Source organism: Dendrobates tinctorius, unplaced genomic scaffold (genome assembly GCF_039654945.1).
Source record: "Dendrobates tinctorius isolate UK_male_01 unplaced genomic scaffold, ASM3965494v1 ptg000213l, whole genome shotgun sequence".
Taxonomy (NCBI): Eukaryota; Metazoa; Chordata; class Amphibia; order Anura; family Dendrobatidae; genus Dendrobates; species Dendrobates tinctorius.
Window position 1 is genome coordinate 6,621,503 of NW_027361880.1, and position 12,200 is coordinate 6,633,702.

At 47.3% G+C, this 12,200-nt stretch overlaps 1 protein-coding gene across 1 annotated transcript in view; it reads right to left on the reverse strand.

Annotated features, from left to right (window-relative positions):
- Positions 1–12,200, reverse strand: part of POLE (DNA polymerase epsilon, catalytic subunit) — a 195,266-nt gene that overhangs the window by 163,105 nt on the left and 19,961 nt on the right. The window contains exons 2-5 of the mRNA XM_073554802.1: positions 11,213–11,348; positions 10,897–10,977; positions 7,795–7,839; positions 7,628–7,720 (exon numbers count right to left, since the gene is read on the reverse strand). Of these exons, the coding sequence (XP_073410903.1) occupies positions 7,628–7,720; positions 7,795–7,839; positions 10,897–10,977; positions 11,213–11,348 (355 nt within the window). The remainder of the gene's footprint in view (positions 1–7,627; positions 7,721–7,794; positions 7,840–10,896; positions 10,978–11,212; positions 11,349–12,200) is intronic.

Sequence of the window (12,200 nt, forward strand, 5' to 3'; positions counted from 1 at the left end):
ATGAACACTACATGTGCACAACACCTGGCAATCATGCACTCATCTTGGGCTACTTTCAGATTTCCGTTTTGAAGCATCAGGCGCGATGCGGCGAAAAATGTAAAAACCGGATCGGGCGCCTGTTGCCACCGGATCCAGCTTTTTTCCCATAGACTTACATTATCGCCGCATTGCGCCTGATGGCCATGCGGCGTGTCCGGCGTTTGCCGGAAACGGCAAAAAATGCATGTCCGGCGTCTGCAAAAAAACGTTCCATGCAACGTTTTTTGACAACGCCGGACCGCTTTTTTGCAAAGCACATGCGCGAAGACTCTTTCTCCCTCTCCCTCTCCTGCACCGTATGCGGCAAAAACAGATGATCCGGCAGGCTGCGGCTTCTACCGGATCCAGTTTGACAACTTTTCGCCGCAGCCCGCCCGATTTAAAATCCGGAAATCTGAAAGTCTTAGTTACTCACCGGTTAACGGTATTTTTCGGAGTCCATGACAGCACCACCTGAGAGAGGGGATCCGCCCTTCGGGAACAGGAAACCTACAGATACAAAAGGGCGGCACCTCTCCCACGCATCAGTTGGATTAAAGAGCACAAGAGGACCTCCAAGATTAATGGCATGATTTATGTACAATACTATCACTACTTAATTATTTATCACCAGTGGGGTGGGTATATACAAGAGGAAGACGTGCACACCCAAATTAAACTAAAGGGAGGGAATATACGGGTGCTGTCATGGACTTCGAAAAATAACGTTAACCGGTGAGTAACTAAGACTTTATTCGGCCGTCCATGACAGCACCACCTGAGAGAATTACAGAGAGTAATAACTATTTAGGGAGGGACTACAGCCTGCAGCACCATTATACCAAAAGAGAGGTCTGTGGAAGCACCCAAGTCTAGCCTATAATGACTATAAAAGGTGCTCGGAGAGGACCAAGTAGCCGCCTTACATATCTGGTCAATGGAGACTTCTGATCTCTCGGCCCACGAGGTTGCCATGGCTCGGGTTGGAATGCGCCCTCAGCTTCCCAGGTGCCGATCTGCCTTTTGAGGTGTATGCTATTGAAATCGCCTCTCTAATCCACCTGGCTAGTGTATTTTTTGACACTCTAAGCCCTTTCCTAGGGCCTTGATGGGAGACAAACAGGGCATTATCTTTCTTCCAGGGATCGGTAACTCCGAGATATTCTATGAGACATCTCTTAACATCCAGGGTATGTAGTTTCTCCTCCTTCTCGTTAGCTGGACTAGGGAGGAAGGATGGAAGGACTATTTCCTGTGTCCTGTGAAAGCTAGAAACTACCTTAGGTAAATACGCTGGTTCAGGTCTGAGTATTACCCTATCGTCCTTAAACTGTATATAAGGAGGACGCCTAGATAATGTCTGGATGTCGCTTACTCTACGAACTTAGGTTAGAGCTACCAGGAAGGCTACTTTGAGGGACAGGTTTTTTATGGAAGCTGATGAGATAGGTTCAAATGGAGCTTCTGTCATAGCCGTGAGGACTAGGTTCAAGTCCCACGGCATGAATCTATCCTTCATTATTGGCCTGGATCTACCTGCTGCCTTAATGAATCTACTGACCCAGTAATTACCCACGATGTTGCAGCTAAAGAGGGCCCCCAAGGCTGAAACTTGTACTTTAAGGGTACTAGTGGAAAACCCCATGTCCAGACCTTTCTGAAGAAACTCTAAGATTTGATTTATAGGCGCTGAACCTGAATTCTGAAGGAATTTCTTCCAAATTCTGACATAGATTTTGGTAGTAATGATTTTTTTTACTTTTAAGTAGGGTGTTAATCAGGTCTAGGGAGAAGCCTTTATCTTTTAGCAGTGTCCGTTCAAACTCCACGCCATCAGATGTAGGCCAGCCACCTGAGGATGAAAGACTGGGCCCTGGGATAGGAGATCCAGGATGTCCGGAAGAACCCAAGGATCGGACACCGACATGGTCCTGAGGCATGAGAACCATGCCCTCCTGGGCCAAAATGGAGCGATAACTATAACCCTTGCTCTGTCTCTCCTGATTTTTCTCATCACCAGGAGTAGTAGCGATAGGGGAGGGAAGGCATAGGCTAGCCTGAAGTCCCACTTTATCAGAAAGGCATCTACCACCAGGGGGTTCTCTCTGGGATTAAGGGAGCAGAATTGTCTTAATTTTCTGTTTTCCATGGTGGAGAAGAGATTTACATCTGGTTTCCCCACTTTTGTACAATCAGGTCGAAGATGGAGTTTTTTAGGGACCATTCTCCTTGCTTCAGCAGATTGCGGCTTAAGAAATCTGCCGTGATGTTTTCTTTCCCTTTTATATGTAGAGCTGTTAAAGATAGAAAATGTTGCTCTGCTAGCCGGAACAACCGTTCTGCCACATTCATCAGGGGTTTGGAACGAGTCCCGCCTTGGTGGTTGATATAAGCCACGGTGACCTGATTGTCGGAGAACACTCGCACATGATGGCCCTGTAGATACACAAGTAGCTCCTTAGCTGCCTGCTCTACTGCTGTCAACTCTTTCAGGTTAGATGACATTTCTATCTGATGCTCCCACAGGCCCTGGACCAGAATCTCACCCATATGAGCCCCCCAACCGGAAGGGCTAGCATCCGTGGTGACTATGCGGGATATGTCATACTCCTAGGGAACCCCTCTGGATAAATTATCCTTGTCTAGCCACCACTCTAGGGATTCCCTTGTGTTTCGGGACAAGGTTAGCTGGCCCTCTAAGTAACCCCCAAGGATTCTTTGATGCACTAAAACCTCGCCCTGTAGTGTTCTTGCATGAAACTGGGCCCACTGGACCGTCGGGATACAGGACGAAAGAGAACCCAGAAGGGACATGGCTTTCCTGAGGGACATGGTAGGGTTATTGGAAGCGTTCAGGATCTGATAGTGTAGGCGAACAAGCTTCTCCGGAGGCAGACGGCATTCCTGTTTCTCAGAATCCAGGATCAGGCCCAAGAATTGTTGGACTCTCATCGGCTGTAACCGAGATTTTTTGATGTTAAGCAGCCATCCTAACCGCTCTAGGGCAGACATTGCCCTTTCTAGCTGTTCCAAACAATGTTTCGCTGTTTTCCCTACAATCAGGAAGTCATCTAAGTAGGGGACTACTAGAATGTCTGATTCACGTAGATGGGCCATAACTTCCGCTACCACTTTAGTAAACACCCGAGGAGCGACTGCCACCCCAAAGGGGAGGGCCACATATTGGAAATGTTGAACTGACCCATCTAACTGAACCGCCACTCTGAGGAAACGCTGATGAGCTGCATGAATGGGTATATGGTAGTAGGCATCTTTTAAATCTAACACCACCATAAAGCAATTTTGAAACAGCAATTTTATTGTTGAATAAATTGTCTCCATTTTGAACGGGCGTATGACCAGGAATTCGTTGAGGGCCTTAAGGTTTATTATAGCCCTAAAGGAGCTGTCTGGCTTGCGGACCAGGAACAGAGGGGAGTAGAAACCTTTTCCCCTTTCTCCCTCTGGAACCATAGTTAGGACCTTCTTGAGGCAAAGATCATGAACCTTGGCCTCCAGGGCAGCTTGTTCTGATGTGGAAGACCTGAGTGGGGTGACCTTAAATCGATCTTGGGGAACCCAGGCGAATTCTAGTCGTAGACCCGCAGCTATCAGCCCCAGTATCCAGTTACTACTAGAAATCATAGACCGGGCTGGGTAGAAGGCAGCTAGTCTCCCCCCTACCGGAGCAACTAGTCATTGGGGCGGCTTTTTAGTGTCACGTGCTGGACCTTCCTGGCGCCCCCCTCCTCCGAACATGAATCCTGTACCTTTCCTTCTTTTGTCACCCCATCTGCCCTGATCCCTGGACGGCCTTCTACGGAAATATCCTTTCCTGGTAAAGGGACGTCTATAAGAAGGGTTCGGCAGACTGGGGAACTTCTTTTTATCATCCCCGGCTTTCTCTAAAAGCTCATCCAGGACGGGGCCAAACAGATATTCCCCCTCACACGGAATGGAGCAGAGTCGTGACCTGGCCTGGATATCTCCTGGCCATCATTTTAACCAGAGAGCCCTTCGAGCTGCGTTAGATAAACCCGCGGTCCTAGCCGCCATCCTCGCAGAGTCTGCCGAAGCATCAGCCAAAAAAGCAGCAGCACTTTAGATGATCGGTAGAGTTTTTCGAATGGATGCTCGAGGCTCCGTCCTTCAGCTGGGAATCCAGTTGATCTAGCCAGACCATCATGGACCTCGCCGTACATGCGGCAGCTATCGCTGGTCTTAGAGCTCCTGCTGACATCTCCCATGTTCCCTTTAGAAAAGAATCCACTTTTTTATCCAGCGGGTCTTTTAAGGAGGCCATGTCGTCGAAAGGTATGGAGGATTTTTCGGAGGCTTTGGCTACTGCCGCGTCCAGCTTTGGGGCCTTATCCCATCTGTTTACCACTGGGTCATCAAAAGGGTACCTCCGCTTGAAGGCAGGTGGCAAGGAGAACCCTTTTTTCAGGTCTTTTGCATTCCCTACCTATCAGGCTCTGGACCTTATTGAAAGGAAAGGCCCTGCGCTTTCTGGGATCTAGACCCCCGAACATCATGTCCTGTGCCGAAAGTTCTGGCTTTGCGTCTGCTACCCCCATGGTGGACCTTATTGCTTTAACTAGCCTATTCATTTGGTCTAAGGGGAAGCAGAATCAGCTAGAGTCTTCCTCCAAAGAAGACGAAGTGGAGGCCGGGGACTCTGACAAGTCATCGTTCCTAGGGGCGGCGGAGGACTCCAAACCTGAGAAACTAATTTCTCTCCTCCTAAAAGAATCCCCTTTATGGCCTTCATCTCTGTCCTGATTATCTCCCTCAGGCTTGTGGTGAAGTCCGGAGTTTTTTCCGCTACCTGTATGGACGGCGGAGAGTGTAAGGGCCTGTCAATCTACCCCTGGGCCATCGTCCCCTTTCAACCCCTACCGTTTGTCGCACGCATGGCTGACAACTTTTTAGGGTGGCCATCTGGCATGGGGCAACTACAGAGGGCACATTCCCTGTGCTTCTGTTTTCCCGTAGCTTTCCTCCCCTGCGAAAAAACATAAGGGAACACTGCATCAGGGTACATTCATGGAGATCTCTTACCCATGCAGATGAGGCAGGTACCGGATCACGGAGGGAGGCAGGAGGGTCCTTTAGTCTGGAGGAACATCTGCGGCTCTGTCGGCTCGTTCGTCCCCGTTTCTTCTGCTGGCCACTCGCATGAGGCTTCACCATGGCCTGTTTCTGTGGGCGCTCCTGCACCTCGTCCTGCTGCTCTATGGGGGCTTCTGTTGTATCCATTGCTGGGCCTTCAGAAGCACCCCAGCAGAGTCACCTCCTGCCTTATAAGGCCTCCCGATGTCCGGGTCAGTAGGGTTCTGGCCACGGCACCTCCCACCCGGGAACCCCCCCTGCGACCTCCCCGCCCCATGCTCCGGCCCCCCCTTCCCCGCCCCGGGCGCCACCCCGGACAGCCACGTACACCGGAAAGCCGGCCGGCACCTGACTTCCGGTTTCAGCGTTCCCGGCCCCGCCCCTTCCGCCGCGTCACTTCCGCCGCTCGTCTGAGACCGCGGCAGCGCGCGGAGAGGAGCCAGCACGCGCCCCCGGCTCAGACATGCCCGCAGCCCCCACGTGCGTCACCCTGCGCCCGCCGACCGGGCGCAACCGCCGGCCCGGACGGAAAGAGAGACCGGACCCCGGGGGGAATGCACCAGGAGGGGCCCGGGGCATACATACCTCCTGGTGCCGGCACACTGGAGACGGCTGTCCACCAGACCCTCTGCTCCACCTGCTCCAACCACTGCCGTGGCGACCTACCCGGCCCCACCGTGGCGCTTACAGGGACCCCGAGCTTGACCGAGGTAGGAGATCCCCCCGCTACCTGGGTCGGTCAGCAGGCCTGGGAATCCCTCGACGACTCCATGACAGACAATCTGAAGGAAGTCCCGTCCTCTAGGAAAAGGAAACCAACTGATGCGTGGGAGAGGTGCCGCCCTTTTGTATCTGTAGGTTTCCTGTTCCTGAAGGGCGGATCCCCTCTCTCAGGTGGTGCGGTCATGGACGACCGAATAAAGTAGCCTTAGGTGTGTCCAGTTATGTCATCATCATCATCTCTAATGTAGAAGTGAGTGGCAGCAGATTACCAACTTTAGGCCATGTTCAGATGGTCAATATTTTAGAACAGTATCTGTAAGCCAAAAACAGGAGTGGGTGATAAATACAGAAGTGGTGACGTGTTTCTATTATACTTTTTCTCAGATTGTTCCTCTTCTGGTTTTGGCTTACAAATACAGATGTAAAATACTGACCAAATACTGATAGTGTGAACGTGGCCTTAAAGAGAGTATGTGCACTAAACTGTTCAAACCAGGTACAAAGCAGCAATTTGAGCGGCCACCATCAATTAAATAAGTAAGGGGATCACCAGATGCATAAATTCAAACTACTACCAAACCAGAAAAAAGTACATGCATCAAAGGATTGGGATCACCACATTAATAATTTGATTCAAAAATAACAATTTTAATTGTAAACACCACATACGGATTGTTAAAAACATTTAAAATCCCAAGCAAAAAAGGACAGAGGATTTGGGTCCAAAGAATATAAGAGTAAAAAAATCAGAAAAGATCCCACACAGTCTAATCTGATGGCACATGTCACACAATCAAATGATATATATACCATATATGCATGCTGTTTGACAGACTAAATACAGATCCTGATGCACACCAAATTAAATAAGAATCCAATTTCATATACACTTTATAGCATTAGATATCAAGTTCCAATGGAACAACAAATCATTAAGGCGCAAAAAGGTAAGTGATCCAACAATAGTGAGTCATAAATACTCCAGAGGCCACACAGCAGTTCTCTATACTTTACCCCTGAATTTTCTGGTTTGGTGCAGTCTAGCAATTCAGTCATTTCAGAAAAACTTGCAACAGTTCTGTAGTTGCCTAGATTGCCTCATCCTCTGGAAATCTGGAGTCACCGAGTAAAGATTTAACCAATGAACTAAGAGTAAAAGATCAATCAAGGAAGGGGGGGGGGGGGGGGGAGGCAGATCTGTGTTAACATATTACAGTGTTTATTATTTTCACATGCACTATTTATTAAGTGAAAATTAGAGCGAAGGTTGTGTTAAGTGTAATTTAATAGAACTCGTTTAAAGAGGGTGTCCAATACTTTAGGTCTATTCAAACCAATAGGAGGTGGATATGTAGCACCCTGCGGTGGTGGAGCAGCTCGGCGAGCGAGTACTTCTGCCCGTATGCCGGCGGCCACTGACATAGATAACAGCTGATCGGTGGAGGTACAGGGTGTTGGACCCCAAACAGACTTTGATGACCTATCCTAAAGAAAGGTTATCTATGCTAAAATAGTAGACAACCTCTTTAAGAATAGTACATGATAAAATAGATCAAATTAGAAAAAGCTTTGCTGTTACGCATCTCCATTAATAAAGAAGTAAATAGTCTTAACATTTTTATCCCAACTTTATCCATCCGTAATATATCACACTTAATTCACATATTACCTAAGCAAACATGAAATAAACAGTGAAAAAGAGTCAATAGTGCTCCAGAAACTGTGCCAATGTCCGGGTTAAACTGACAACACCAAGCCTTCTGATACTTACCAAATCCAGGTCTTCTTTAGGTAGAGTATCCATTTTTGCTATCTTTCCTTGGAACTTCTTGGAAAGAAAAGAGGAGACTTCCCTCTCACATCCCTGATAAAATAACAAATTAAAGTCAGACTCTCGACATGGCAGGAAAACAGAAACAGACGGGAAACGGGAGTTACCTTTTTTGTGGCCACATAAAAATACGGCTTATACGGTAGTGCAACCTGCAAGAAAGTGAGATGGTTTGAGACATTGTCATGGATACATCAATAGGGGAAGCGTTTACACATTGAAAACATGTATTTACTTTACGTATGCACCAAACTCACATCACCAATATACAGATCCCTAGACAAAGCAGAATGGCAGGTCTTATAGCAATGTGAATGTAAGGCAGATGTAATGTCGCTGATGCATTCATGTGCAAGTTCACTTCATATGTAATGTATAAAGTACAAACAAGACTGATTCACTGAATAAAAAACACCCCAAGCGATCTACTGTCTCTGAAACATACCGTATATACTCGCGTGTAAGCCGAGATTTTCAACCAATTTTTTTGTGCTGAAAGTCCCCCTCTCGTGCTTATCGCGAGTCATATGCATGGGGGTCTGCGGGGGAGCGGGGGTGTCAGTTATCATACTTACCCCCCGGCGTGTCTCTGCAGCCCCCCCACTTCTCCCGGTCTCAGGCTCCTTTCTTCAGCAGTCACGTGGTACCACTCATTAAAGACATGAATATGCACATATTCATGTCTTTAATGAGCGGTACCACGTGACCGCTGAAGGAAGGAGCCCGAGCCCGGGAGAAGCGGGCTGCAGAGACCGCGCCAGGAGGTGAGTATATGCAATATTCACCTGTCCCATCGCTGCGCGCTGCTGTCCACCGCGTCCTCTGGCTGTGACGTTCAGGTCAGAGAGCGCCGCGCCCTCTGCCTGAACGTCACTGACATAGGGAACCGGAAGAAACAGAGCGACATCGATGGACCGGGGACAGGTGAATATCGCCAGTATCAGGGTCCTGAGCCAGTGGTTACACCGGCACGTGTTTCTTCGCCTGCTCAGGGCCCCGGCACCTGGGGCCCAGCAACGGAGAGGTGAGTGTGTAATTTTTTTTTTTTTTTTTACTTGCAGCAGCAGCATATGGGGGCATAATCTATGGGGCAGCATAAACTATGGAGCAGCATATGGGGGCAGCAAATGGGGCATAAACTATGGCGCATCTTATGGGGGCAGCATATGGGGGCATAAACTATGGAGCATCTTATGGGGGCATAAACTATGGAGCAGCATATGGGGGCATAATCTATGGAGCATCTTACAGAGGCAGCATCTATGGAGCATCTTATGGGGCAGCATATGGGGGTATGATCTATGGAGCATCCTATGGGGGCATAATCTATGGAGCATTTTACGAGGGCAGCATATGGGGGGCTCGTCTATGGAGCATCTTACGAGGGCAGCATATGGGGGCGTGATCTCTGGAGCATCTTATGGGGGCATAATCTATGGAGCATCTTATTGAGGCAGCATATGGGGGCATAATCTATGTAGCATCTTACAAGAGCAGCATATGGGGGCGTGATCTATGGAGCATCTTATGGGGCATAAACTATGGAGCATCTTACGGGGGCAGCATATGGGGGCATAATCTATGGAGCATTTTACGAGGGCAGCATATGGGGGCACGATCTATGGAGCATCTTACGGGGGCAGCATATGAGGGCATAAACTATGGAGCATCTTACGGGGGCAGCAAATGGGGGCATAAACTATGGAGCAGAATATGGGGGCAGCATATGGGGGCATAAACTATGGAGCATCTTATGGGGGCAGCATATGGGGGCATGATCTATGGAGCATCTTACAGGGGCAGCATATGGGGGCATAAACTATGGAGCATCTTACAGGGGCAGCATCTATGGAGCATCTTATGGGGCAGCATATGGTGGTATGATCTATGGAGCATCCTATGGGGGCATAATCTATGGAGCATTTTACGAGGGCAGCATATGGGGGCTAGTCTATGGAGCATCTTACGAGGGCAGCATATGGGGGCGTGATCTATGCAGCATCTTATGGGGGCATAATCTATGGAGCATCTTATTGGGGCAGCATATGGGGCATAATCTATGGAGCATCTTACAAGAGAAGTATATGGGGGCGTGATCTATGGAGCATCTTATGGGGGCATAATCTATGGAGCATCTTATGGGGGCATAATCTATGGAGCATCTTATGGGGGCATAATCTATGGAGCATCTTATGGGGGCATAATCTATGGAGCATCTTATGGGGGCAGCATATGGGGGCATAATCTATGGAGCATTTTACGAGGGCAGCATATGGGGGCATGATCTATGGAGCATCTTACGGGGGCAGCATATGAGGGCATAAACTATGGAGCATCTTACGGGGGCAGCATATGAGGGCATAAACTATGGAGCATCTTACAGGGGCAGCATACGGGAGCATAATCTATGGAGTATCTTATGGGGGCAACATATGGGGGCATAAACTATGGAGCAGAATATGGGGGCAGCATATGGGGGCATAAACTACGGAGCATCTTATGGGGGCAGCATATGGGGGCATGATCTATGGAGCATTTTACGAGGGCAGCATATGGGGGCATAATCTATGGAGCATCTTACGAGGGCAGCATATGGGGGCGTGATCTATGGAGCATTTCATGGGGGAATAGTCTATGGAGCATCTTATGGGGGCAGCATAAGGGGGCATAATCTATGGAGCATTTTACGAGGGCAGCATATGGGGCATAATCTATGGAGCATTTTACGAGGGCAGCATATGGGGGCATAATCTATGGAGCATTTTACGAGGGCAGCATATGGGGAAAAGTCTATGGAGAATTTTATGGGGGCATAATCTATGGAGCATCTTATGGGGCCATTATTAACCTTTGTGCAGCATTATATGGGGTGTATTTTGTTTGGAGCATCTCATCGGTCTCATCATGAACTGTATGGAGCATTATATGGGGCTCCTGATTCAATGTGGATATTCAAAAACATTTAACCTACTGATGTCTCAATTAATTTAACTTTTATTGGTATCTTTTTATTTTTTAAATTTACCAGCAGCTGCTGCATTTTCCACCCTAGGTTTATACGCCTTTCCCAGTTTTTTGCGGCAAAATTAGGGGGGGGGGTCAGTTTATACACGAGTATATACGGTAATACTTATCAGAATAAGATGTTACCATTTCAGAAAATGTCAAGATGCTTCCTTTTATGTAAAGAGACTTTAATGTTTGTTTACCTTGAACCTGCTCCCATCTTCCTGAATGAAGTAATAATCTACGGCGCTCACAAGGCGTTTGTCCTCATCAAGAACTTCAGTCTTCAAAAAAACAATTAATAAAATTGCAACAAGATGAAATATTAATATCTGATAAAAAACTTCTTTAAATGATTTATACCAGAGCAAACAGCTGAAGTTGTATTCAGATCAAAAGACGGCAGCCACTCATACGGATAGCGTGTTCTGGATCTCAGAACGTTGTCCCCAAGTATGGGTTTCTCTTCGACGCTGCAGCTTATCTACATGAAATGAGGCTATAATAGGCCACACTTACCGGGTGCATGTTCAGCAGCCATCCTGTTTTTTCCCCAGGCTCCTTTATCCTCTCAAATCCATATTGAGCATCAATCTTATCAGTCCACTGGCTGCGCTCCAGTCTCTTAGCAGCTGAACCTGACGAAGAATCATCTCTTTAAAAAAAAAAAAAAAAAAAAAAGTATAATACATCATAAAGTACTTCATGAGCGAGTATTGTGATGGGCCAAATAAACTTATCCCCACACAATGCACCCAAAATTATGCTTCACAGTAGAGTTACTAAACATACAGTACAAACATTTTAAGGCAGTAAAAAAGGTTTTCTAAAATAGACGTGTTAATAGTTTATCTTTATCGATTAACTTGATGCAAAGTGAATACTTGGTGTCACCTCCCTTTAAACAGCATGTTCTTGTAAGTACACTTGCACAAAGTCAGTCAAACTGCTAAAAAGGTGAAGATTTGGAAAACAGTCATTACGTCACTGGTCTTACATCATGCCAAAATGGAGTACAGCAAGAAAACACAAGGTAGTTATACTGCATCAACAAGGTCTCTCCCCAGGCAAAGATTGCAAAACAGACTGGGGTTTCAAAATGTTCTTTTCAAGGTATTTTAAATAATCAGCAAGAAGTGGGCAATGTTGAGAAATGTAGATGCAATGGTGGGCCAAGAAAACATGATGAAAGACAAATGTTTACTTCCTTGCAAAATCAGAAAATGTTCAGCAGTACTATCAACACAGAACTGGCAGCAACCAGTGAAGTCCACCTACACCCATCTAATGTTTGGAGAAGTCTGGCCAGAAGTGGTCTCCATTGAAGAACTACAGCCAAAAAACCATACCTTCTGCATGGAAACAAGCCCAATGACTCAAGTATGCATGAAAACATAAGAAAAGGATGCATACAAATGGCTGAAGTGCTCTGCACTAAAGAGCCAAGATTTAACCCCTTTACTCCCAAGGGTGGTTTGCAAGTTAATGACCAGGCCAATTTTTACAA